Source organism: Scedosporium apiospermum (assembly GCF_000732125.1).
Source record: "Scedosporium apiospermum strain IHEM 14462 chromosome Unknown SEQ_SAPIO_0099, whole genome shotgun sequence".
NCBI lineage: Eukaryota > Fungi > Ascomycota > Sordariomycetes > Microascales > Microascaceae > Scedosporium > Scedosporium apiospermum.
The window spans coordinates 2,226,886-2,251,165 of record NW_015971800.1 but is presented as its reverse complement, the minus strand read 5'-3'; the positions used below and the strand labels follow the sequence as shown (position 1 = coordinate 2,251,165).

At 52.4% G+C, this 24,280-nt stretch overlaps 5 protein-coding genes and 1 pseudogene across 5 annotated transcripts; 4 read left to right on the top strand and 2 right to left on the bottom strand.

Annotated features, from left to right (window-relative positions):
* Positions 1 to 11: 11 nt before the first annotated feature.
* SAPIO_CDS6042 lies at positions 12 to 2,561 on the bottom strand (annotated as a pseudogene; the record flags this gene model as incomplete).
* Positions 2,562 to 3,082: 521 nt separating this feature from the next.
* Positions 3,083 to 7,379, top strand: SAPIO_CDS6041 (uncharacterized protein; the record flags this gene model as incomplete). The annotated part of the gene is made up of 3 exons (XM_016788238.1): positions 3,083 to 4,239; positions 4,302 to 4,365; positions 4,419 to 7,379. 3 exons carry the CDS (start codon positions 3,083 to 3,085, stop codon positions 7,377 to 7,379), a joined length of 4,182 nt encoding a protein of 1,393 aa, XP_016642554.1.
* Positions 7,380 to 8,196: 817 nt separating this feature from the next.
* Positions 8,197 to 10,350, bottom strand: SAPIO_CDS6040 (putative ATP-dependent RNA helicase DHX35; the record flags this gene model as incomplete). The annotated part of the gene is made up of 2 exons (XM_016788237.1): positions 8,197 to 10,065; positions 10,129 to 10,350. 2 exons carry the CDS (start codon positions 10,348 to 10,350, stop codon positions 8,197 to 8,199), a joined length of 2,091 nt encoding a protein of 696 aa, XP_016642553.1.
* Positions 10,351 to 13,353: 3,003 nt separating this feature from the next.
* SAPIO_CDS6039 (Glutathione reductase) lies at positions 13,354 to 14,866 on the top strand (the record flags this gene model as incomplete). Its single annotated transcript, XM_016788236.1, has 2 exons — positions 13,354 to 13,502; positions 13,603 to 14,866. The coding sequence occupies 2 exons, from the start codon at positions 13,354 to 13,356 to the stop codon at positions 14,864 to 14,866; spliced, it is 1,413 nt and encodes a 470-aa protein (XP_016642552.1).
* A 759-nt stretch (positions 14,867 to 15,625) lies between these two features.
* SAPIO_CDS6038 (uncharacterized protein) lies at positions 15,626 to 17,704 on the top strand (the record flags this gene model as incomplete). The annotated part of the gene is made up of 4 exons (XM_016788235.1): positions 15,626 to 15,642; positions 15,699 to 15,734; positions 15,828 to 16,065; positions 16,301 to 17,704. The coding sequence occupies 4 exons, from the start codon at positions 15,626 to 15,628 to the stop codon at positions 17,702 to 17,704; spliced, it is 1,695 nt and encodes a 564-aa protein (XP_016642551.1).
* A 1,300-nt stretch (positions 17,705 to 19,004) lies between these two features.
* Positions 19,005 to 21,321, top strand: SAPIO_CDS6037 (Uncharacterized protein; the record flags this gene model as incomplete). The annotated part of the gene is made up of 2 exons (XM_016788234.1): positions 19,005 to 19,890; positions 19,958 to 21,321. The coding sequence occupies 2 exons, from the start codon at positions 19,005 to 19,007 to the stop codon at positions 21,319 to 21,321; spliced, it is 2,250 nt and encodes a 749-aa protein (XP_016642550.1).
* Positions 21,322 to 24,280: the final 2,959 nt, after the last annotated feature.

Sequence of the window (24,280 nt, the reverse complement as noted above, 5' to 3'; positions counted from 1 at the left end):
GTGGCTTAGATTCACTCGGCTCCGGTCTCGAGGAGTGCTTCAACAAGATCCTCATCATCACCTTTCTTAGCTAGTTCAAGAGGAGACGACCCACGAAAAACAACGTCGTATATCCCCTTCAGAGATCCCAGACTCCTCGCAGCTTCTAAGCACTTCGCCTCGACGGCCACCAAGAGAATTCGATAGGCAAGGTTGAGATCTTGCAATAATCCTACGTCTAGAAGCGCTTCGATCAAGTTCAAGAGAATATAGTCCTTCGGATTTGCCGATGCTTCAGCTAGAAGAGATAGCAATACGCTATGGTCCAGATCGTGGAGCTGAATCCGGGTTGCTCTCAGAAATCTGAAGATATCCGCGCTGCCACCCTGACACACGAGACGCCAAAGCTTGACCTGGTTCTCCTCGCAGTCTAGCCAGTCGTCAAACTTGGGGAACAAATATGTGAACAAGTCCGTGTTCCCAGCTTTCGCCGCCGTGCACAACGCATTCAACCCATCGGAAGACATAGCGGACAGGTTCGCGCCGTGGTCCAACAGCATGACAGCAATCGCCCGAGTCGCAGCCAGCAACAGTGCCGTCTTACCCATAGACTGGGTCGCGTTGACGTCAACCCTCCCCGTCGCCAAGAGCTTCTCCACGATCTCATCAGACTTCTGCGAGGCAATATGCAAAGCGTTGGACAAGCTGAGCGATGTCGCGGATGGGACAGCCCCGGCTTCGAGTAAGGCTTCCGCGACAGCTACGTGTCCTTCGCCGCAGGCCAGGTGCAGTGGAGTGAGGCCGTAGTCGTTCTTGGCGCGTACGCTGGCGCCTTGACTAAGTAGCGCCCGAACGGCGCCCTCATGGCCGGTCGATGCGGCCCAGTGGAGCGGCGTGTTGCCGTTCCGGTCTTGGTTCTCGGAACTGATAGACCTCCGAAGCTCCTTGATGATCTCTACACATCCTCGGAGCGCTGCTAAGTGCAGGACCGTCTGACCGTACTGGGTTCGGGGGTTTATGGAGAATCCACCCTCGGCTAACATGTTGAAGATAGCGAGATTGCCCACCTCGGCGGCGAGGTGGAGAGGGGTAATGAGGCTCACTTCCTTTGCCAGGCTCCTGTCGTCGCACTGTTCTAAAAATATCTCGACGCAGTCTGCATACTGCTCCCGGATTGCGTTGAAAAGAAACTCCAGCTTGTCCTTTTTGGAGAGCCCGTTGATTGATTGCCCCCGCGTCACCAGCTCTCTCGCAAGAGCCGCATTACCGTTCCTCACAGCCATCTCTAGGACAGCCGCTTGCCATCCCTTGCTCGGAGTAGAAATGGCAGCGCCAGAGGAAAAGAGAATGGCAGCTATCTCAGCGCCTCTGCGGCCGAAGGCTTTTTGAATATGTGATTCGGTGATCTTAGCTCCCCTTGTGCATAACAACTGGACGGTATCTACGTGTTGATTCTGGATAGCGGCATTCAAACTTGTGGCTCCGTCTGAATTAGAAGCGTTAATGTCCGCCCCATGGTCGAGCAACCAAGAAACAGTTTCCGTGTGGCCACCAAGTGCGGCGCGTAGAAGCGGTGTTGTTCCATCCCGAGACGGCGCGAGAATGTCGCAACCTGCGGCATGCAGTACTTTAAGGGTCTTTAGATGTCCGTTCCCCGCAGCGTGAATGGCAGCCGTCGCACCTGCCTCATCTAAAGTCCTTGGGTTCAGCCCTCGGTCGAGTAGTAGCTGCAGAATCTCAGGACTCTCGTCTTGAGCAGTAATGTGAACGAGATCTCTGCGAAGCCTCCCCTTCCGAATAACGACATCCGTGGCGACTCCAGCGTCCAGCAACATCTTTACCACGTTCATTTTCTGTCCTTGGATTGCTGCAAAGAGCGGTGTGCCGCCACCACGCGTGTCCTTAGCGTCGATATCAGCGCCGGCATTGATAAGGTCCTTCACGATATCAGCGTGGCCGAGAGATGCGGCGAGATGTAGCGGAGTTGCCCCGTTGTGGTCGGTCACATTAGGGCTCGCACCATGTTCAAGGAGATATCGAGCAGCTGCGGCGTCGCCTTGGTAGGCTGCTACTAGAAGGAGCTCCCCTCTGTCCTCTCCAAGGGCTGGGTCGATATGCGCGTCTAATATCGCTAGGACCTGGCCCACGCTTTGTCGTAGAGCCGCTCTTCTCAGACCATGCCAGATGGCGCCGGGAGACGCCGCCTCAAGGAGTAGGGTGATAGCCCCGGCGCTCTTGTGGGCTATTGCAACTTCAAGACATGTCTTAGACTGGCTGGACTCGACATCAAGGGACGCCCCCGCCTCTAAGAGAGTCTTGGCGACATCGATTGCGTCAGATCTGGCAGCCTCATGCAAGGGTGTCTCCCCCTTACGATTTTTGGACCGTGGACTCGACCCGTGCTGTAGAAGTAGTCTAGCGATATCGCCATATCCGTGTCGTGCGGCTAGATGTAGAGCCGTGTCACCATTAGAATCTCTCCGCAGCTCCAGCCGTCGTGGGTCGATCGCGTCTTTGGTTGCTTCAATGTCCCCATTGACCACGGCTTCGAAGATAGTTGGCGAGGCGCTGGAAATCGACATTGCCAACAAATGAGAAGCTGTGATCAGCCTTCGGGTGGTTTGTGAGCAAATCTACGGAAAGGCTTGGCTGTCTTAGGCGGTCTCATATACTTACGCGATATGAGAACCTGGGCTGTTGACAACTCACCTGGGCGACGAAACAATGCGCAATCACCACAGCCTGCTCAAGGCATATCTGTATTCGGAGATGGGAAATATCGGCAAGGCAGCAGAGGTGGAGGGATTACCGGTACCGGAAATGTTGCCTCTGCCAGGGTGGTTGGCCTCGAAATCTCATTGGAAGGGACGGAGGCTAGGTGGCGTCCAATATCTGTCCAAAAGCAGGTAGCGACGATGTCTTTAACGTTTCCTTCCCCTCTCTTACATTGTTCCGACACACACCGTGGCCTCCGCAGCCTTGCCTGTGTTACGGAGTGCGACACGAGGTCGGTCGTCGAGTCTGCCATCGCGAGCACTAGGCCAAATCGAATTGTGAAGTTTCATGTACCGATTCCAGGCATCAGTTATCACACCCAACAATCATGGATCGCAACGAGGGAGTACAGGCCGCAATACTGCAGGACTTGTTCAGTTCGAAATTGGCAATCCATGACCATGGGGAAGGCAGCAGCGCACCATCGAGAGCTGAGGAACCCGAGCCGGTGTCGCAAGACGACGATGAAACCGAAGATGGCCTCGCAGAACTTCTTCAACTCATCAACGGCATCAAGCTTCTACCATCCTCATCCAAGATCGATTATGCGGTTCCTGGGCTGTTCAACAGCATTAACAGCCACCCCATCGCTACAGGAACCTTCTTCCAAGTCCGGAAGCTAGACCAACCCAACCACAATAGGCAAATGGTGGCCAAATACCCTAGGCTTGATCCGGCGCGCAAAGGCGGAGGGATCTCCCGCGAGAATCTGCAGGCGATTAAGCTGGAGATCCAGGCACTCTCTCATCCGCCGATTCTTGATCATCCGAACATCATTGACCTACTAGGTTTCTCATGGGCTAGGTTAAGTGCTGTCGAAGGGCGCTATCAGATCGTTCCCGTTTTGCTCCTCGAGTTTGCATCCCACGGCACTCTACGCGAGTACTTGTCCGACAATAACACTACCCCATTGGAACGGCTCCGGCTCGGAAAAGGCCTCGGTGAGGGGCTCAGCACACTACACCACTCTGGGATAGTTCACGGGGACTTGAAGTTAGACAACGCCCTGGTCTTCGACCGTCCGGACGGCTCTGTCGTCGCGAAGCTAGCGGATTTCGGCTCTACTGTCCAACTTATTGAGGGCGGGTACCACTATAGGGGGGGAACTCCGCCCTGGACTGCTCCGGAATGGCGCAAGAGCATTGAGCCATGGGAGCAACATGCAGCAGATGTGTATTCATTCGGCCTCTTGATCTGGACACTGTGCCTTGAAGGCCGGAGCCCGTTTCCTGGTTTAACCCCTGGCGAAATCGAGGCTCGAAAGATAGGTGATGTGATTGAAAGCGAGGCGGCCAAGTCCGTTGCCGATCACTACGACTTCTACAGACATATGGTGGAGTGTACAAGTGAGCTTGAAGAGTTTGAACTGTACCTTGCATCAGTTATCTGTCCACGAAGAGCATTTAGCCACACATTGAAGTTCGACCCCATGAGACGGAATCTAGATTCGGCCTTGAGCGCTTTGTCCGTGGAGGATTTCTATAGGTCCGGTCTTATGCTTTTGCCACATTTTCGCGTATCAATGCTGACTAGAAATATGTGTGTAGTTCACAGAAGACCGGAGACATACCTGGGGATCGTGGACGAAGAAATTTGTTGCACGAATTTAGAGTCAGTAATGTTGGAAATGAGAAAAAAGTATCTTGTGCTGATTGTGAATCTAGGGCGCTAACGCGTATACAATGCTCTCCGACATGCCACAACAAGTACGCCAAGTTCTGTTTGGACGTTTCGTCACATCGATCGAGAGAGATCGAATATCCAAGCTCGAAAAGTCCCAGCTCTGCTTCCAGCTCGCGTTGTCCCATCTTGATGGGTTCTCAGACCACCCAAGCTTATCTACCGCACTGCCTTGGCTTGAGAAGGCAGCCGAGCTAGGCTCTGAAGCGGCTCGCGGTGTTATATACCGCATCTTCTGCGGAGCTGGACAGTTGAAACTTCGGCAGGATCCTGGCCGCATACGAGAGTACCTGATCTCCGCGACGGCTGCAGGATCTAGGATCGCGCGGCAAGACCTTCTGGAACTGGAGCCGGAGGCTGCTCAAACTGCAATGGATGACTTCAGAGAACGCTTCTATCCAGAAAGTATGGGTCCTAAAGGAGCTAAGCTTGGTAAAGAGGTCATCGAAGCCATTATCAGCCCTCGATGGCAGCAAGGACTTACACCGTCACAAAGGGCAATATTGCAGGGACAGCGGCAGCGAATGTACCTTAACCAGAAACTTGGCAGTCTCCTTCATTTCGCGAGTGCGTACGGTGTTAACTTGGACAGCTTTGAGAAATTTCTGGACTTGGAAAAGCCAGATATCGACGCAAAAGACAAGGATGGGAATACGCCGCTGTTGATGGCAATGCGCTCTGGATATGGCTATCACGCTCAGGTACTCCTGCACCACGGTGCCAACCCCAGGATATCAAATCAACATGGGCAGACTCCTTGCCATTGGGCCATCCATGTATATGACCAGAAGTTGCTGGAAAAACTACTTCGCATCATGGTTAGCAAGGGAGCAGACCTCGAGGGCATTGCGAAGCGATCAGACACTGGCGACGGCCGCGTTTATAGGCAGGAGCAGTACCAAGGGACGCCACTCTGCTGGGCCATCATTGAGGGAAGAGAAGATCTTGTCTCGATGCTCTTAAGAAACGGGGCGAACCCGACCACTCCGGGAGAGTATATGAGCCCCTTCGACCTGGCCGTTGCGTACAATTCATGGCGGGTTATCAAGCTCCTCTTGGAATACGCTGAAGGCCCGATCACGTCTCGGATCGCTGGACCGACGCGAAGCGTGAATCTTGACGGCGCAAAGAAGAAGATCACGGAGGACTGGGTGTCTTTCGCAATGTTCGGGTTTCCTCACCATTACCACATGATTCTCCACGGACCATCGTATAGAGACGCTCTCAAGTATACTCTGGTTCAATTAAGGAGAGCCGGGCTCATCCGTGGCGATTTACACAAGCCTCTGAGAAAAGCCCTGCAAAGTGGACAAGGACAGCTCGTGGACGATCTATTGTGGTATCAAAGCTGCAGAATGAGGGAGGTATCATCCTGGGATCTCGCCGAAATGTTCATTTCGGAAGCTTCGTATATAAGCCCGGACGCGGCGGCGATTTTGCTGGACAGAATTGCTGATAACATAGGAAGCTGCCCCTTGCCGGACATGACACCCCTTCTCTTCACATACCCCTTATCCCATCGCGCTGATGTCGGTATATTCAGGAGACTGCTGGACCTAATCAACCCCGATTCTGTGGATATCACCGACGAGAATGGTGTCATGTCCTACCGACACCTCACCCCTTTTATGCTGGCAGTCCTAGGCGGCGCCTTCGAATTCGCCACGGAACTCCTGAAGAGAGGAGCAGATCCAAACTTCAAGACTCTACCAGCAAACTCTACCTCGGCAACTTCATCTGTAGTAAACATCCTTCACCTCTTAATATGCGTAAATGAGGACACCTCCTTAGCAGCGCTCCAGTATCTACTTGAGCCCCAGCACCCTTTCCACGACCGCAAACCGGACTTCGTGATATGCGAAGAGTCAGGCTTAACAGCGCTGACGTACGCGGCAAGGTGGGGAAACCGCCTTTTGTTCGACTATCTTTCCAACCATTTCGATTCTGGAGACGCGGTGGACATGCGAGGGCGCCACCGGGGAGAAACAGCGCTACACGTTGCCGCTCTTCACGGTAATTACGACGTCGTCGTGGCGTTGGTCGGCCGAGGGGCGAAGGTGAACGTTCTAGTCAGGTCAGACGACGGGAAGCTCAAGTCACCACTGGACTGTTGCTACAACGTAGGCGTTTACGACACGAATGTGCCGCGCACAAGTCGACACTGGGAAGATCTATGGATCGCCAGGCTCCGAGCTGCCAAGTTTCTCGCGGCGAGGGGGGGCCGAATGCTGATCAAGCATTCCATGCCCATCGCATTCCGCTTCTTGCTTCACGCATGCTCGGGGAACTGGTCTAGACTGTTCGAAGAAGCACTGGAGCAAATTCCGGAAGAACTCAAGTCTGAGGCATACTTGAACGCTTTGCTCTTTAGGGCGGCTAAGGAGGGCAGCGAGGACGTCGTGGGCCTCTTGCTCGATGCCGGAGCGCACATCAACACCCAGTCGGCGACGGGACAGACGCCGCTTCATCGGGCGGCATTGCGTGGTCACATGTACACCGCGAAAGTCCTTGTGCAGCGCGGCGCTGATCTAGCGCTTCGCGACAACAAGGGCCGGACTGCGGCTATCCAGGCTTTTACGCAGAAGCACGAAGGTCTCGTCGAGTATCTCATGTCTCAGGGATCGCCTAAAGACTTTCCGCAAATGGTCGTCGTGCCGTTTACGGCAGAGCTCGGAGACGACCGGACAAATACCACTTGGGAAGAGACCTTCACGGCCACTATATGCCTCTTAAACTGGCCCGGAACTGATGGCGGCGAGGAGGAAGCGGCGGGGCTCAGCTCCTGGGTCGTGAGGATACACCGGGATGCTGGGGACGGGGTCTCGGATGATTTGTCCCAGGACCCGGAGAATTGGAACCGCGAATTCGCGTCCTTGACTGGCAGGAGAGGCGAAGGGTTTTATGCTGCTTGGAGGGCAGCGCAGATCCAAGCTGATGCGTCTTAACATCGGAAGACCATGGTCTCGGCCTGTTGAAACTAAGGAAACAAGATGTGTGGTCGTCACAGGGCCTGTTAGTGGGGCTTCTTGATAATACCATGGGGTCTGTTTTAGAGGAAGATATGTTATTGGTGTATTGTCTCCGGTCACTAGATAGTGAGAGTCAAGCGCGGGTAATGTTAAGTGCGGCGTTATGTACAGCTGATGAGCCACAGGTGCATGAAGCGAGGCTAATTTCCAAGGCCGAAGAGAAACACAATGAATTCGGGTCCCAAGTCGGTACGAGGTAATATACTGCAATTCCTCCAAACTATCTATCCTGTAGCTTTCTGGCGGGGATGCGTTCTTGGACTCTGATGTAATGTGGTGGGTGTGATGTGGACATTTTGCAATTCATGACGAATTCTTCGCTGTCCCTAAAATGTGTAGAGATCACTCAAGCTATCTTCAACGAGGGTAAGAAGGAGTGTTGAAGAAGCGACCTTGGAAGAATAGCTTCTACCGACAATAATTCCATCTCTTTCGTGCAATCGTCCCCCTCCGCGACCCGCGATTATCTGAGACTCCAGAGACATTGGCAACAGAGCCGCCAAGCCTGAATCTTTTCACCGAAAGTTCTTGATTGAAATTCATCCCCTTCGGTTGAATTCTCTTCTGCCCGATTGGCTATATTGACCGCTCATCGGTTGCTTGCATCTAGAACCGGGGACTGCCTTTAGCCAAACCTGACGGGATGCCTTAAAGCGTACGAAGATGCGATGGATTTCTCAGGCTAGATTCTGATATCGATCCTACTCAGCAATGGAGGTACCCTGTGACCGCGTCAACCTCTTGGGAAGCTGGTATCCTTGATCTGATAGTAGTCCGGCGCATACTCTGTGAGCCACGCCTTTTCGATTTTGGTAATATCTCTGATAAAGATCTTCGTCGACGTTTCCATAATTTCTTGGAAAATAACCCAATCCGCCTGTCGCGTGAACATAACAGAGCTCGGGTGAGCATGGAGCACCATCGTACTCCCCACTGTCTGAAATGTCCCATCCGGCTGCATTCTCGCCGCATGAGCGAAGAATCCGGTGGTCAGACATCGTCGAATCTGCTCCGCCGCCTTGGCGAAGTCGCGTCCCTTATCGAGTCGAATACCGGATGGCGGCTCTTCGAGGGGCACGCCTAACTGCTCGAGATAACGCTTCAGCTGCGCCCGGACGCTGACAGCCTTGGTCATGGATTTGAAGTTAAGATGGTTCTCATGACAGAATTTGGACTGCTTCTGGCCCACGGTAACAAAGGCTATGTAGGCATTGAGGAGAGTCAGATGATCTCCCTCATCTACTGCAAACTTGCTCCTTGCGACATTCATCTTTTTTCTCTCGGCATCTGTGTAAAACCAAACATTGCCGCCTAGACTTGTCATGGCGGCTATTGTCAGCATCTCACTTAGGCATCCGAACGTCGGAGCGGAGAGGAGAGCTTTGGCCATCATTGGCTCGACTGCGAGTTCGGCCATCCTCATGCCTACAGGCCGTGTCAACTTGGCATATTCGTCCAGCGCGCCTAAAGAATAGAGCAACTCTAAAGCCTTGATCATGAGTAGAGATGGTGGTGGGCTCAAGTAATCGAATCGGAGTACGTTGTCTATTCCCAAGGCTTTTAGTTGCAGAATGATCGGGGCAAGGTTGCTTCGTTGGATCTCGGGAGGATTCGCATCAGGTAGTTCATCGTAACTCTCGGCCGGGTAGAGCCTGAAGCATTTGCCAGGTTTCGTTCGACCTGCTCGGCCCGCGCGCTGTGCAGCTGAGGCCTTTGAAGCCGGAGTGACGACGAGACTGTCGATACCCGTGTCTGGATCGTAGACCCTTATTTTGACAAAGCCGCAGTCTACAACATAGACAATCCCATCTATGGTAACTGAAGCTTCCGCAATATTGGTGGAGAAGATGACTTTGCGAGTATTTTCAGGTGGTTTCTCAAAGACGGACATTTGTTGCTCAGCCGTCAATCCTGCGTATAAAGGCAGCGGAAGTAGGGTCTGTTCTTGATCTCCACTCTGGACGAAATGATCAGCCACAGCCTGTATCGCGTCGTCAATCTCCTCTCGACCCGTAAGGAAGACCAATATATCTCCCTCGGGTTCTTTCTCATGGATCTCGATGACAGTCTCGACCGCCCTTTTTACATAATCCTCAGTCGAAGATTCGAGGTAAAAAGTGTCAATGGGATACGATCTTCCCTCAACCGTCAAGGCAGCTACAGTTTCCTGCTCTTCATCTTTGCTTTCCTCACCCTCCGCCCCCTCTTCCTTCTTGTCGCTGCTCGTCTTTTCGCTGTCTGATTTTCCTGGAAGCTTCAGCGTAGAGAAGAAATCAAAAAAATCTCTGGCTTGTATTGTCGCACTGCTGACAATCACTCGTAGGTCCGGACGGCGCTTCAAAATCTTCTTCAGCAGTCCAAGGAGTATGTCGGTACTGACAGATCGCTCGTGCGCTTCATCGACCATAATTACGGAATATTCCGACAAAAGGGGATCCATCAGTGCCTCACGTATGAGAAGCCCGTCGGTGAGGAACTTAATGCGGGTTGATGGTGACGTTGCGTCTTCGAAGCGGACCGAGTATCCAACTTCCTTTCCTACTTCACAGCCTACTTCTTCGGCCACCCTCATGGCTATAGTAATAGCTGCTACCCGCCGGGGCTATTTTCATCGTCAGCGATTCCGTGCGAAATTTTTCTTTATGCATAGAGCTAGTAAAATTACCTGGGTAATCCCAATTCTCTTCCCACCAGAGCAACATCCTGCCTTTTCGAGGAACTGGGGTATCTGTGTTGTCTTCCCCGAGCCGGTCTGGCCAACGATGACAAGGACGGGAAATGTTTCCACGAGGTACAGAATTTCCCGCTGATACTTGGCGATAGGAAGAAGATCCGCCGGTTTGTACAGGGCCGGTATAAAGGTCGAGTTAAGATCAAAGTCGCCCATATTGATACTAATCCACCGCGCCGGGGCTAGTGTTTTTGCGAGAACTTTTTGCGGGTGGCTTCTGGAACTCTCAAGGGTCGCTGTCGATTTTCATTTCGGCATGTACAGAGGTGCCGGCATCGTTACCAGTGGCAGCCAAGCAGATACCGGTATATCAAATTCTCATTTCGCCCCAAGTCTGAACATCACGGTTTCCGGACTGGTTTATTCACAAGCTTTCTAAAGAAAGGGAGAAATGCTGATGTTGAATCGGGGATGTTCTGTCCTGTGGTGGTCCTTGATTATGTCAGCGGACGTGATCGCAGACACCTTTGACAGCGCCTAGTTCAAATTGACGTCAAGTTGCCGATTTCATTCACCTCATACGAATATGGAACCATGCGTCTTCGACACACAAGAATCAGGTTTGCAAACGAGAAAGCCATTTCCTAGATGTTTGTGAGTCGCCTTCAGGGTCCCTCAGATGCCGATGTACGAAGTAGTTCGCGAGAATGGTGTGAACCAGGTCGGACGCGAATAGCCTCTTTTTTTAGTCCACTACGTAGTTGATGCTAGCTTCTGAGCATGTGTAATTCGTCCCCCGTAAACATGGAGCCGGCCGTATAAAGCCCCTTTAGACCGCGCTTGCTAGGAATTGATCGTAGATCCCACTTAAGAAGCAGAGTCCCGCTTCAGCGCAGGCTACACGAAATGATATCTATATCTTGTTAGATATGTTGTCCATATTAATAACGGATACTTTTTATTCTCCGAACCCCCTCGATGAGTTCTCGAAGAAACCACTATTCTATTCTATCCATTGCTCAACCGTTGACCATGGGTGTCTTCAACCTCGAAGGCCTTCTCCGCTCCATCCTCTCTCTTTCCAGTGGGGAGAAGAGCAAGAAGACACATACAAGCCCACTAAACGTCCCTCCCGAGCTCATATACATGATCCTCGAGCATCTTCCCCCAGAATCGGTGGTCTCCTTCTGCCTTGCCTGCCGGGCCTTTTACAAATTTCGCCCAAAGAACTTTGGCTTGCCGTGGTCAGCGAAAGAGGCTTTTCTTGTTTTTCTTGAGAGAGACGTCCCGAGTCTCTATTACTGCTATGTGTGTGGGAAACTGCACTCATGGAATGTCCGCGGGGGATCGATCCCCCCAACGTATGATGGCGCATGCCGGAAACAACTCCTCCAATATGATCAGCTCCCGTCCGGATGCTACAACTTCCAATATCACACAGCCCGCATCATTATGAATCGCCATCTTTACGGGCCGGGGCATGGGCCTTCCTTGCATGAATACCAAAACATCCCAATGAGAAGGAGGACAAACAAGTCCAAGATCACTACGTACTCATCCTTTAACACGCGAATAATCGACGGCGAACTCTTTGTCCACGAAACTCGGATTATAAGTCAACCTAAGGGAGATGAGAGTAGGCTGAAGGCTTTCATCAAAAGCACTTTGATAACATGCCACCACTTGCCAGTGCAACGAGCAATCCCGGAACTGAGGCACAATACGGGTCGCGGGACATTCGTCGGAGGCACGGGGTCACTTAGATCGTGCGCCATCTGCTTCACCGACTACCAGATGGATGTGATTCCACATGATAAATGGGAAGACGGTCAAGACGTATGGATTATCAAATATCAAAAGTGGCATCAGCTGGGGGATTGCCGGTCTTCATGGGATGCCAAATGGAGGGCACTGGCCAGTGACGGTCGGCTCGGGGACTTCAGGCCAAGATTTATGAGTTGCGAGGCGGGAGCGATACGGGACAAGTGGGTAAGACAGGACTTGAGCGACTCGGAGTTTGGAACGAGAAAGGCCTACTTTATGGGGCTCTGCGGCGAAGTCATGGAGAAATGCCATCTTCTCGTCGAAGTGGGATTCAGAGTCGACCTCGAGTCAGGTTCGCGTCAACCGACGGAGGCGTGGTCCTTTCCATACTTCTTTCTTCGTTGTCGGCGCGGACGAGGCGTTATTTCGCTACATCCATTGACCCCCTGATGTTACTGTGTCATGGGCACGGGCATGGTCATGGTCGTGGTTGCAGTCATCGTCGTCGTCGCGTTCAATTCAATGGCGCTGGCGCATCGATCTGAGGGATCAAGGATCAGAAGAAGATGGATCTGGTGTATCGATGAATCCGATATTTTACAAATCAAGGTCGAAATCATTGTTCGATTTGGAATAATAAATCAATCGACATTGCAATCTTAAATACTTGGCGGCGTATCCGAATGAAACGACATTAGAAGGTGTCAAAGTCGAATCGTCTGTTGTTGGTGCTTAGAAATCGAGATTTTGATGTCTTTGGTACGAAGTATTTGAATTGAATTCGATGTTGCGCAAGTCTTCTCTCCCTTGCCGTGGAGATCCCTTTCCAACGATGCGAGCCTCCGACGTCACTGTCCGACGTCACTGTACTTCGTACATCATTGACCGTTCTCGGCATCATCACAGGCCACAGGGTACGGAAAACAGAATGGTCTGCTGAAAATCAAATCAATCAAGCAATCTGTGGACAGCTAGGGGTGGGTTGCTCTTCACGGCGTAGTGTACTCCGAAGCACGGACAGTGCTTGTCCATGCCTTGAAATTCTTGCATTTGATGGGAGCGAAATCCCAAAGTTAATTTCTCCTGCATCCGAGGGTGCAGCAACAGAACTTATTTCGTATTGAATCTGTTAGTCCCACTGCCACTTGAAATCTGCCCTTACAAAATGCTCCGCAGGTTGATGCTGACGAAGAAGTGCCCGATTTTACTTGATTTCAAATCCCCAAGTGGCGCAATTGCTTGTACCTCGTTCGAACTGCAGCTCGGCATTAAAATGCTGCAGAGCCCATACATAAACCCCGCCATAGCACTCCAACATTGAACCTACTCCCAGTCGTCCCCATGCGATCCTTTCCACTTCTCACGAGAGCATCCTTTGCGCGCCCGAATCCTGTACCCGTTGTCCATTCGCGACTAGCTGCAGTTTCGCGACATCTTTCCTCCTCCGCGACCATCATGGCCCCCATCAGTGCGGAAACCGACTTCCTTGTCATTGGCGGCGGCAGCGGCGGCCTGGCGTGTGGTCGCATGGCTAGCTCCCGCTTTGGCGTAAAGACCATGATTGTCGAGGGTAAGAGGCTAGGAGGAACCTGTGTCAACGTCGGGTGAGTTCCCCTTAGTTTCCCGTCTACCGACTTTCAATATTGAAATGTGACATGAGGGCCCTGACGGCTGACTGACTGGTTTCTTCTTTTTGTCCTCTAGTTGTGTGCCCAAGAAGGTGACCTTCAATGCGGCTGCCATTGCCGAGACGTTACACCATGCGAAGGCTTACGGATTCTCCGTACAAGAGACGGCCCCCTTCGACTGGACGACATTCAAGCACAAGCGCGATGCTTACATCAAGAGGCTAAACGGGATCTACGAGCGAAACCTCCAAAAGGACGGTGTCGAATATGTCCACGGCTGGGCAAAGCTCCTTTCCAAGAACGAAGTTGAAGTTACCACCGACGACGGCGCGAAGTCGGTCGTTCGGGCCAAGAAGATCCTTCTTGCCATGGGAGGCCACCCTACACCAGCGCCATCCATCCCTGGCGCCGAGTACGGCATTAACAGTGATGGCTTCTTCGATATCGAGAAGCTCCCCGGCAAAGTCGCCATTGTCGGTGCCGGCTACATCGCTGTCGAGTTTGCCGGGATGTTCCAGTCTCTCGGCACTGAGACTCACCTCTTCATCCGATACAAGACCTTCCTCCGCCACTTCGACCCCATGATCCAAGAAACTGTGGTGAAGGAGTACGAGCGAATCGGCGTCAACCTCCACAAGGAAACCCACGTGTCTAGGGTGGAGAAAGACTCTGCTACCGGCAAGCTTACCGTAACTTACAAAGACGCTAGCGGAAATGAGACCTCCGTGTCGGACGTGGACCACCTCATCTGGGCCATTGGCCGGGATCCCGCGACCCAGGATGTTGGCCTAGACAAGGCCGGCGTGAACCTGAACGAGGCCGGACATGTTGTCGTGGACGAGTACGAGAACACCAACGTTGACGGCATCTACGCTCTCGGCGACGTCACTGGAAAGCTTGAGCTCACTCCCGTCGCCATCGCCGCTGGCCGCAGGCTCTCGGAGAGGGTATTCGGCGGAGAGGAGTTCGCTACCACGAAACTCGACTACGATAACGTCCCCTCCGTCGTCTTCGCCCACCCCGAGGTTGGCAGCGTTGGACTCTCGGAGCCCCAGGCGATTGAGAAGTACGGAAAGGAGAATGTCAAGGTGTACAAGACTAGCTTTACCGCCATGTACTATGCCATGATGGAACCCGAGGACAAGGCGCCCACCAACTACAAACTTGTTGTCGTTGGCCCCGAGGAGAAGGTCGTTGGTCTTCATATCATGGGCTTGGGCAGTGGCGAAATGCTTCAGGGATTCGGTGTTGCTATCAGGATGGGTGCTACGAAGAAGGACTTTGACCGATGTGTTGCTATTCATCCTACGAGCGCTGAGGAGATTGTTACCCTTAAATAGAGAGATCCCTTAGAAGGGATTTGGAAACAGAGTTAGACTTGCGAGGTGAGGTAGGGCGTTGGTTGGCGGCATGTTTGTGGAATATAGTTGGCAGATACATATTTCCACTCATAGATGGCTACAATACAAATGTATGAATGGACACAGTACCGAGGTATTAGTCCTAAGTTTCAATCAGAAAGAGCCCATTTCATCCAGTTTCATGCCGAGAGGTTGCTGCTTTCCATGAATTCAAGACATGGCATTTGGAGGAAGCTGGATCAAGTTCGGTTAAATAGAGCCCTCAACACTGACGTTGCTCCAGCTTGTGACTCACGTGACTAGAATGGGGCAGAGAAGGAACCTCAAGAGGCCCAGCACCTGGTCTGGGCAAGGATGTTAGCTGAGCTCCAGGCCAATCACACGACGTGAACCGGGTTCATCCACCCAACCTTTCCCCATGTTGCATGCTCGATCTCAAAGACAACCCACCGCAAAACTTTCCTCTGCACAAACCCAGCCTGCTACATATTGTCGCCTCTTTTCCCTCTCCATTCTCCCCATCATTCATCTCTTCCTCTCACAAACCTTCTCTCCCAGCCTCTCCTTTGTCCACTTCTTTCTTTTCTTGTTCCACCAAGTTTTCAGTTCTTCCGCATTCCATATTCCTGCCTTTTTTCTCCTTTTCCACACTGCTCTTTGTACCTCACTTTCAACCTCATCTTGTTTTCCTCCTTCAAAGCAAGCCACAGAGTGCTAGACGCTCCCACTACCACAGAAATGTCCGAATATATAGGGTAATGCTTCTTGTTCCATCTTTTGAAACATTCTTGTACTAACCGAGATGCTCTAGATCGCGAATTTCGCTCATTTCCAAGAGCGATGTCCGGTTTGTTCCCCCTGCCCCGGCGCGTCCCTGCCACCGACTCGCGACCTCGGAGGACCGTTCATGCTAACAAGGTTTCTTTCTCCCTATCTACAGCTACGTTGGTATCCTCAACGAGATCAACTCCGAGCAGTCGACCGTTTCGCTTGAAAATGTCAAGTCGTATGGCACTGAAGGTCGTCGGTCTCGACCTGAGGAAATCATCCCTCCATCGGACCAAGTCTACGAATACATCATTTTCCGAGGCAGTGATGTCAAGGACCTTCGAATTGAGCAACAACCCGTGAAGGAGACCAAACCTGCCGCCGTGCCGAGTGATCCCGCTATTCTTGGTGTGAGTATTCCCCGCGTTTGTTTATATTCACTTGGCGCCCCACCAGGCCCTAGTTCCTATTATGATGAAATATTGCGGATGTAAACCTTTTGTCACTGTCGGAAAGCGCAAAACCATGTCGATATTTCCGTTGCCTTCCTTCTGATTTATATGGAACGCCACCTTGTTTATTGAAGTCTGGACGTGTTGCATGGCCCGGTACATGTGGCTAACAAGACCACACTTCCTTTGACAGGCACGCCCTCGAGAAGCTCCCCAAGCTCAACCCCAAGAGGCGAACAACCAAAGGCCTAATGTACCTGGCCCTGCCGGTGGCGCACCGGGATTCCCACAGCCCGGTCCCCCTCCCTTTAACAACTATTATGGGCCCCCTCCTGGATCGTGGGGTCGAGGCGGTGGCCCCGGCCCTGCTCCCGGCCCCGGTTTTGGCAACATGCCATATCCTCCTCCGCCTGGTTGGTTCCCTCCGGCCCAAGGCTTCCCGCCCGGTCCCGGCGGTCCCGGACCTGGCCCTTGGAATGCCAACTACCCCTTCCCTCCCGGTGTTCCTGGTCCTGCGGGCCCTCCTGCTCAGGTCCAAGCTCAGGCTCAGGCCCAGGGCCAAGCCCAAGCTCAAAAGAGCCGAAGAACCCCAGTTGGTACACCGGGAACTGAGGGAAAGCCTGCCGCTGCCCCTGGCAAACAGGACCAACCTCCTCAGGCTAGCCAACAACCTCCAACTGAGCCGAAGTCGCTCGGTCAGGGTGCCCCGAAGGCTCCCACAGCTCCCACCCCATCGCAGGACGCCAAGGCCCCGAAGCCTGCCATCCAAAAGGCTCAACCAGAGTCGATTCCCACTGGCCCAAAGAACAACCGCGTGGCGCCTGTGATTCCCGCCGTACCCAAGCCATTCCAGGTCCCTGCTAGCATGGCTGGAGCTGCGGCTTCTAGCAGCAAGTCCACAGCGCCAGCTTCCAACGCCAATGTCCAGGATGCTACTGAGGCGGCCAAGGCAGCCGTCGCTCTAGCTATGGCTAAGATGGAGGCGGGCAACATCCACGTCCCGCAGCAACAGAGCAGTGGTGCCATGGATAACCTGACAAAGAAGGTTAATGAGATGCGCGTGCATGCAGTACGTGCCGGCCATACCGGTCGCGGTCGTGGTCGTGGTGGGCGCTCTGGCCCTAGCAAGATCGAGGTCCCTGATGCGGACTTCGACTTTGCATCAGCGAATGCCAAGTTTAACAAAGATGACATCGTGAAAGAGGCTATCGCCGGGTCTCCATCCGAGGCTCCAAATGGTTCCGGCGCCGAGGTTGTGGATACCGAGAGCGCCGAGAAGCCTGCAAGCCCCCAGGCGTACGACAAGAAGAAATCCTTCTTCGACAACATTTCTAGCGAAGCCAAAGACCGCGCTGAGGGTAGTGGCCAAAAGGCTGGAGGCCGTGAGTGGCGCGGTGAGGAGCAGCGCAAGAACATCGAAACCTTTGGCCAAGGAAGCGTGGACGGCGGCTTCCGCAACAACTATAGGGGTAGGGGCCGTGGCCGTGGTGGTCGCGGCCGGGGATATCAGGGTGGATACCAGGGCCGAGGTGGTGGTCGAGGAGGAAATTTCCGCCCTCGTGATGGTGTCACATCGACGCCAAGCGCGCCCCAGTAAACTGTCGTTTTTACTGGGAGCAACGACACACCTCACACCCTTTACATGAACGCATTCGATGTATTTTCTCACGAAACGACATAAAATACCGGGTGATTCTCTGTTGATGAAGTTGGTTCAGGGAGCTACGGGCTCCTACTTCGACGAGCTCTTCGATAATGATTCCCTTCATCTTGTTCCCTTTTTTTCAGCATTTTCGGTTTTCCGGGCCTAGACCCCGTGTACTACCACAAATCGCATGCCCATCCGCCACCCTTCCTGAACCTCGTCTCGTTGTATTTCTTCTCGTCTTTTGTTTTTTTTTTATTTTCCCCCTTCCGTTCTCGGCTCTGGACCCAAGTCTTTTGGGAGGCGCAATGCGGACTTCTCCGATGTTTTACGATTGCACCAATACCGGATGGTTTGGCATGGCTTGCGAATGGAAGGCGTCTTACGGAGTTTTGAAAGGATATATCCCATGAATCCAGGGTACAGGATGGGCGAGCATTGTGGCTCATTTTTTCTATCTTCATCGAGCGGCTGATGAAGGGAGGTTTCTGCTTTTTTGAGGATTATTGGTCTCTATGATGATGAGGGTGTGGTCGGTAATCTTTGCCTCGGCGCTTCGGATTGGAAGGCAGAAAGATACTATGAACAGCTCTGTCCATGCTGTTACGAAAAACGAAAATCAGTATAATATCGAGTTACCTAGTGGCCTGGTCGAAAAATGGTAGAGGCTGAGTGCCTCTGCGCCTTTCAGTCTTTCCGTCTTCTACCACATGATGGTTCTTGCCATACGTTGACCTACAATATGGTCAACAAGGGCCTTGACATCTTTCGACTTTAATACAAATGAACATTAGGCACTCAGTACAACTAGCATCATTTGGTGATTGTAATGTTCTCGATAATTTCGCTGTCAAGCTAAAAGCTGGGGTGTCGTCTCAGCGGTTTTCCAATTATATGCTCCTAAACATGTGTTTAGTAGTGATCTGATGTAGATAGCCTCACGGGATAAATGGAGGAAGGAACGATGGAGTCGGAGGTATGGAATACTCAGCCTATTCACAGACTTGGATTTGATCTTGATGCTGTTTCTTCTGTCCATTTTTGGATTTGGAAGGTCTATAGACCGTGATGACGCATCCGGCAAGCTTCAATTTCAAATACAATTGGAGGCCACTGATGCTGCTGCCCCACCCCCACTACAAAGAGAACACCCCACCATGTGCAGAAGCTCTTCCTCCAATCCTTCCCGACAACTCACAACCACACACGCGACTTCGTGATTCTCGACATCACCAGAACCAAAGCTCACACAATGTCGAGCAGACAATTACGCAAGATCCGCCAGCAGCAGGAGCTCCTCAAGGCGACGACCCCTTCAGAGGAGGAAGCCAAGGGCGAGTCTGAGGAGGAAGAGCTGGCGCCGCGTGTGAAGCCCAGAGTCAGCATGTTTGCGGCGCTCGGCGGCGACGACGAAGACGAAGATAAAGACGAAAGCGACGACGAAACGAAAGAAGCCGAAGAGAAGCACGACGAGGAGCAAGAACCAGAGACAGCCCAGCCCGCCGCGACTTCGAAGAGGAGCAAGAAAAAGAAAAAGAAGGGAAAGAAGAAGCAAGGCGGCGGCAAAGAGAAGGTGGCTTCCGCACCTCAGGGTATCGAGGAGGATGAGATAGATAAAGCGTTGAGGGAGCTCAATATCCGGCCTCAAACTTCGACGACAGGCGAGACTAGGGTGGCTGGCGAGGGTGCTCCCGCGCAAGACCAGCAACGAGCCAAGGTTCTCGCGATCGATCCTTACCATCTGAAGGCTATCCACGAGATGCAGAACCTCTTCGGTAGAGAGGTCATTGAGGCGGCGAGGATCGAAGAGGAGGCAGAAGCTGTCGCGGCGAGACGCCGGCTGCTACAGGGAGGGCCGCAAACCCAGGTGGATCTGGAGACGTTCCTGAGGGAAGATCCGGGGAAGAAACTCCCCGAGATTACCTTGCGGCGGAACATGTTCATCCAGGGCAAGGACTTTTGGCCTCGTGCCACGGCGGGGGGATTGTCCATGAAGGAAATCCGAGCTGATCCTTCAGGGGCATGGACCGAATACGCCTTTGTGCACAGCAAGCAGTACAATACAGTCCAAGTCATTTTCTTTCATTGCGCCAATATCGGCGACCCTATGCGACTGGTACACCTTCTCAAACAATTCCGTAAGTTTTTTTTTTTTTTTTCAATTGGGTCCTTTTTTATGAATCCAACTCTAACAAAGTCTCCTAGCCTACCACATATCCACACTGCTCCAAGTAAGCAGCTTTGCAAAGAACCAAGATCAGAACCAAGCTCTTGCTGCCGATCTCTGCGAACGGGCTCTCTTTACCTTTGGCAGAGCCACGCTTTCGAGCTTCAGACAGAATCTAGAGAGGGGTAGAGCGAGACTTGACTTTAGGAGGCCGGAAAATCGACAATTCTGGCTGGCTGGATACCACTACCTCAAGAGTCTCATGCGCAAAGGCACATACCGGACTGCCTTGGAGTGGGCCAAGCTTCTTTTTAGCCTGGACCCCGCTGATCCCTATGGCATGAATCACTTGATCCACATTCTAGCCATTAAATGCCACGAGTCGGAATGGCTCCGGTCCTTTTTGGACACATTTGAGCCGAGTAATCTCCATGGAGAGATGCGGTATTACCGAAACACACTGGTACTTGGGTTGCAGCAGCGGCAAGAGGATGCTGAGGCGAAGAGGAGACTAATCGAGGGAATGGAGGACGTGCCCTGGCTGTTCTGTGCGCTATTCCAAGCACTGAATATCGACGCGCCGCCACAGATCTGGGGAGTCCAGCCTCCTAGCGAGGTCAACGTATTCTACACGAAGCTATACATCCAAATGGCCAAGGACCTTTGGAACCATCCCCGGGCGACGAGTCTGCTCAAAGACGCCGCTAACTCGGCGAAGAAGCAAGAATCTCTCAAGGCAACAGATGCACTTCTCGAGCTCAGGACGGTACGGTTCGTATACCTAGAAGGCAACACGGAAATGTTGTCCCTCGTGCCCAGGCACTACCTCGAGCGACAGCCCAACTACGATTTCGACCCCTTGCCCCCTGACGTGTCGGAGAACATTTTCGCGAGCCCGACGAGCGGGGTGGCGCTGCCGTTCACAAGCCCAGCACTTAACCCGGCTGAGAGACAGGCGCGCCTCTTGATGGAGCTTATGCAGGGGCGAAACGGAGGAGCCGCGGGCGCGGGCGCGGGCGCGGGCGTAGGAGGCATGCCGGGGGGCATGGATGAAATGGGAGTCGATGAGGTTATGGCTCAGGCATTGGGCCTCGAGAACCTTGATGACCTTGACCTGGACGAGGATGATGAGCTGGAAGATGATGATGCGACGATTGGGGCGGAGGATTTGAATCAGCCCTCAGTGCAGGAGTCTATTTACAACCGGTTGCTGCAGCTGTTTGGTGGGCGACGAGATGTAGCGGAGAGGGCCGAAGAGAGAGAGGGAGAGGGAGATGGGGACAGAAACGCGGGGGCCACGGCAACGACTTCGGCTTCGGGTGGGTTGCCTGGAGCTTGGCCCGTGGATGAGGATGATGAAGTGGGCGGAGGCGATCGACGCGCCGATGGACAGGGTGGATGATGACACTATCCGGTTTTACTTTGGTTCTTTTCTCCTTTTTCTTCTATTTTCTCCCTCTCTCTCTCCTTATCTCTCTTCGTCTCCAGCATCTTCGGTGTCACTAGTCTCATTTTGTGGACAGGGCTGGACGGATGCATAGTGTACATTGCAGATCTTCTACGGTAGGCCAAAAAAAAGCCATTGGTGAGGGTCAAATGGAAAGAACGTTATATCCTGGACTGCGCCTATCGCCCCACGTGAAATTATCATCTGTGCAAAGGGTAAAGACATTGTGTGTTACGCCACGGAGAAGGGAGCTTCGATGATAAGTAGGGAGCTAAACGAATGTCGAAACAACGTAAAATGGGAGACGGGTGTCAACACTCTTGCAAACGCTTCCAATTGTCCATTGTCTTCCCCAAAGATCTGGAATCAATATTAGTGAGTCGGCGGGAAGTGGACGCTAACGTTACGCTCACCGAGATGACCACTTTATTTCTCTGTCTCTTGGTATTCCTGCGCTTTCAGTCCGGCCCGAGTCAGGCGAGCACATCTATTGGAACTAGCGCTCCTCTCTCGTAGCCGTTCTTCCTCTGTCTGTTTACTTGGTTCCTAACCCCCTGCCTCCAATCATACTCGCTGTATTATTTCCATGGATTATATTTCTTGATGGGCCGACAGTTTAGGCATGTGGGGAGATACAGATACGTTGCTGGCTCTATTTTTTTTTTGAGTCTTGCGCGTCCCACTCCCTGTGCACACATGTTCTGTCGGAACGGGCCAGAGTTTCGGAGTTAGGTTTACGGGTTTCCGTTTGTTTCCTTCAACGATCCATTTCTTGATAGGCTAATGATTGATGGAGGCGCAATGCCGTGGGTTAGGCGGAACTCAATCGGACAGGAAAGGTGTGGAGGACTCGGGGTTGCTTCGGGAGCGACTCTGCTCGGCCGAGGACTTGGAGGGCTTGGGGATAAGACAAGCAGCAAGTACACTGGTACGTCGAGAGAGGGTCTGAACCTTTTTCCTCCCTCCCTTTCTCTGGAGCTTAGCGCACGGGAGGGAAGTTGCTCGATTCAGGACATGTACTTGACCTACACTAACGAGTACGGAGGTACGAAACAAGAGCACGGTGACGAGCGACCGCCGGGCTATCTTAATACTTGATTCAGCCCTCTGGTCCATCGTTGATCCCCGGGACGCACGCAGGGTAGGGACTAGCAGCCTGAACACTTGGAGTACAGAGTAGCTCCTAGCTTGGGTGCCTATGCACAAGAAATAGCAGTAAGACGGAAGAAAAAAATCGCTTTATTGAACAAGCGAGCACATGCACATGCAAGGAAATCTGAAATTTGTTCTCCAGCATCTCTCTTGACTTTTGTAGTGGATGGAGGACTCTCCCGATTCGGATGGAGGAGCACTCAACAATACCTTGATCGATGTTGAAACCGGAGTCACGTATTCGCTAACACGGACTTGGGACTCTCAATGTGTTTGTTCAATGCTCTGAACTTGCTTTCTCCCCCTCCGAGGAGATTTGGGTCCCCAGTTGAGAGAGTAGATTTCGGCTCAATTTACACTGACTGATAGCACTGATAGTCACCATGATTAGAGATGGTGGTGAGTCAACGAATGAGCAGTGTGAGTTGTGGGAAATATTTTTGGACATCAACGATGATTGTTCTTCATGCAAAGTACTCATCGAGGTCGATGCAGGTTGGTGTTCCTGGTACCAAGCAGACCCAGACTAGGGTACAAAGCGCTGGCTGTGAGTCTCGACTCTGGCACTATTCGTGGCACTACTACGAAGTACACTACACTAGCAGGGCTGGACACTAAAGCCGTGCTGGGGTCCGGGGTACCCTGAACGTATCAAAATCTCTGTGCCTGTCTGTCGATTGATGAAGTTGATCAAACTTCTTGCTAGCATCTGCCACTACAATTGTACACTAGGCCTGCGCGTTTCTGACTAAATATTGTCGGCTTACTCCGTACATAGCAAGTGCTAGGACTCACCCCTCGCCACTAGCGTGGCACATCAATTCTGCTTGGGGGACCGAAGCGAAGGAAAATGAAGGAAGAGCCAGGTGTGAAGATTCGATGTCGTGTACTTCGTAGTGTAAGCCTGTATTGATATCGTACAAAGTAGAAATACAAATGCACAGAATGTCATTTTTAACCTCTGCGTGGCAAGTACCGATGATGAAATCCGTCGACTCGGTAAAACACTAAAAGTACTCAAGTACTTTGTATTTATCCCGCTTTTTATGTTTCTCTCTTTTTCCTCACTCGTCCTTGTTCAGTCCAATGCCCAACGTTCTGTTTCGGCTTCCATCGAGTTGATCCGGCCGGATTAGCTACGAGCTTGGCCGAGACTTGACGTCGATGCTGTAATCTACCTAGAGATATACTTCGTAGCCTGTCTTCCAAGGCCAAGCTCCGTAACAAGGTGCAGACAGATTTTGACTTGTCTCGTCTCAGCAGTGCATGCGTGTCGGGTTGTATGGAGCAGGTCGACACAGGTACGAAGGTCTGTAATTCCCAGACTTTGAAGGAGGCACGGCGCATTGGACTTGGAGTCGGGGACAAAGTAAAATTTAAACTCGTCAGCCCAGCAGCCCAGCAGCCCAGCAGCCCAATAGCCCAGCCCGGCTGCATCCCCGAGCACGCAAACACACACACAGCACACCAACAAGCCAAGAAGCACCAGCGCCACCGAGGATTGGAAAGGACAAGCGGACACACCCCATAATCCCGAAAAGAGAATAATTTGATCTCTGCCGCTAAACTGAGATGCAGCCCGCATTTCAGATTTTAGTTCCTCGCCGACTTCCCCTTTCCCTTTCCCTCCCCCACGATTCCATCCTTAGCGAAGTGAAGTACCATTAACCGAGTTCCTAAAACTTTGTAATTTTTTTCACTTGCTTTTTGTCCCCTATCTCCGTTCTATATTCGATCTTGGTCTTCGTTCTGGACATTTTTA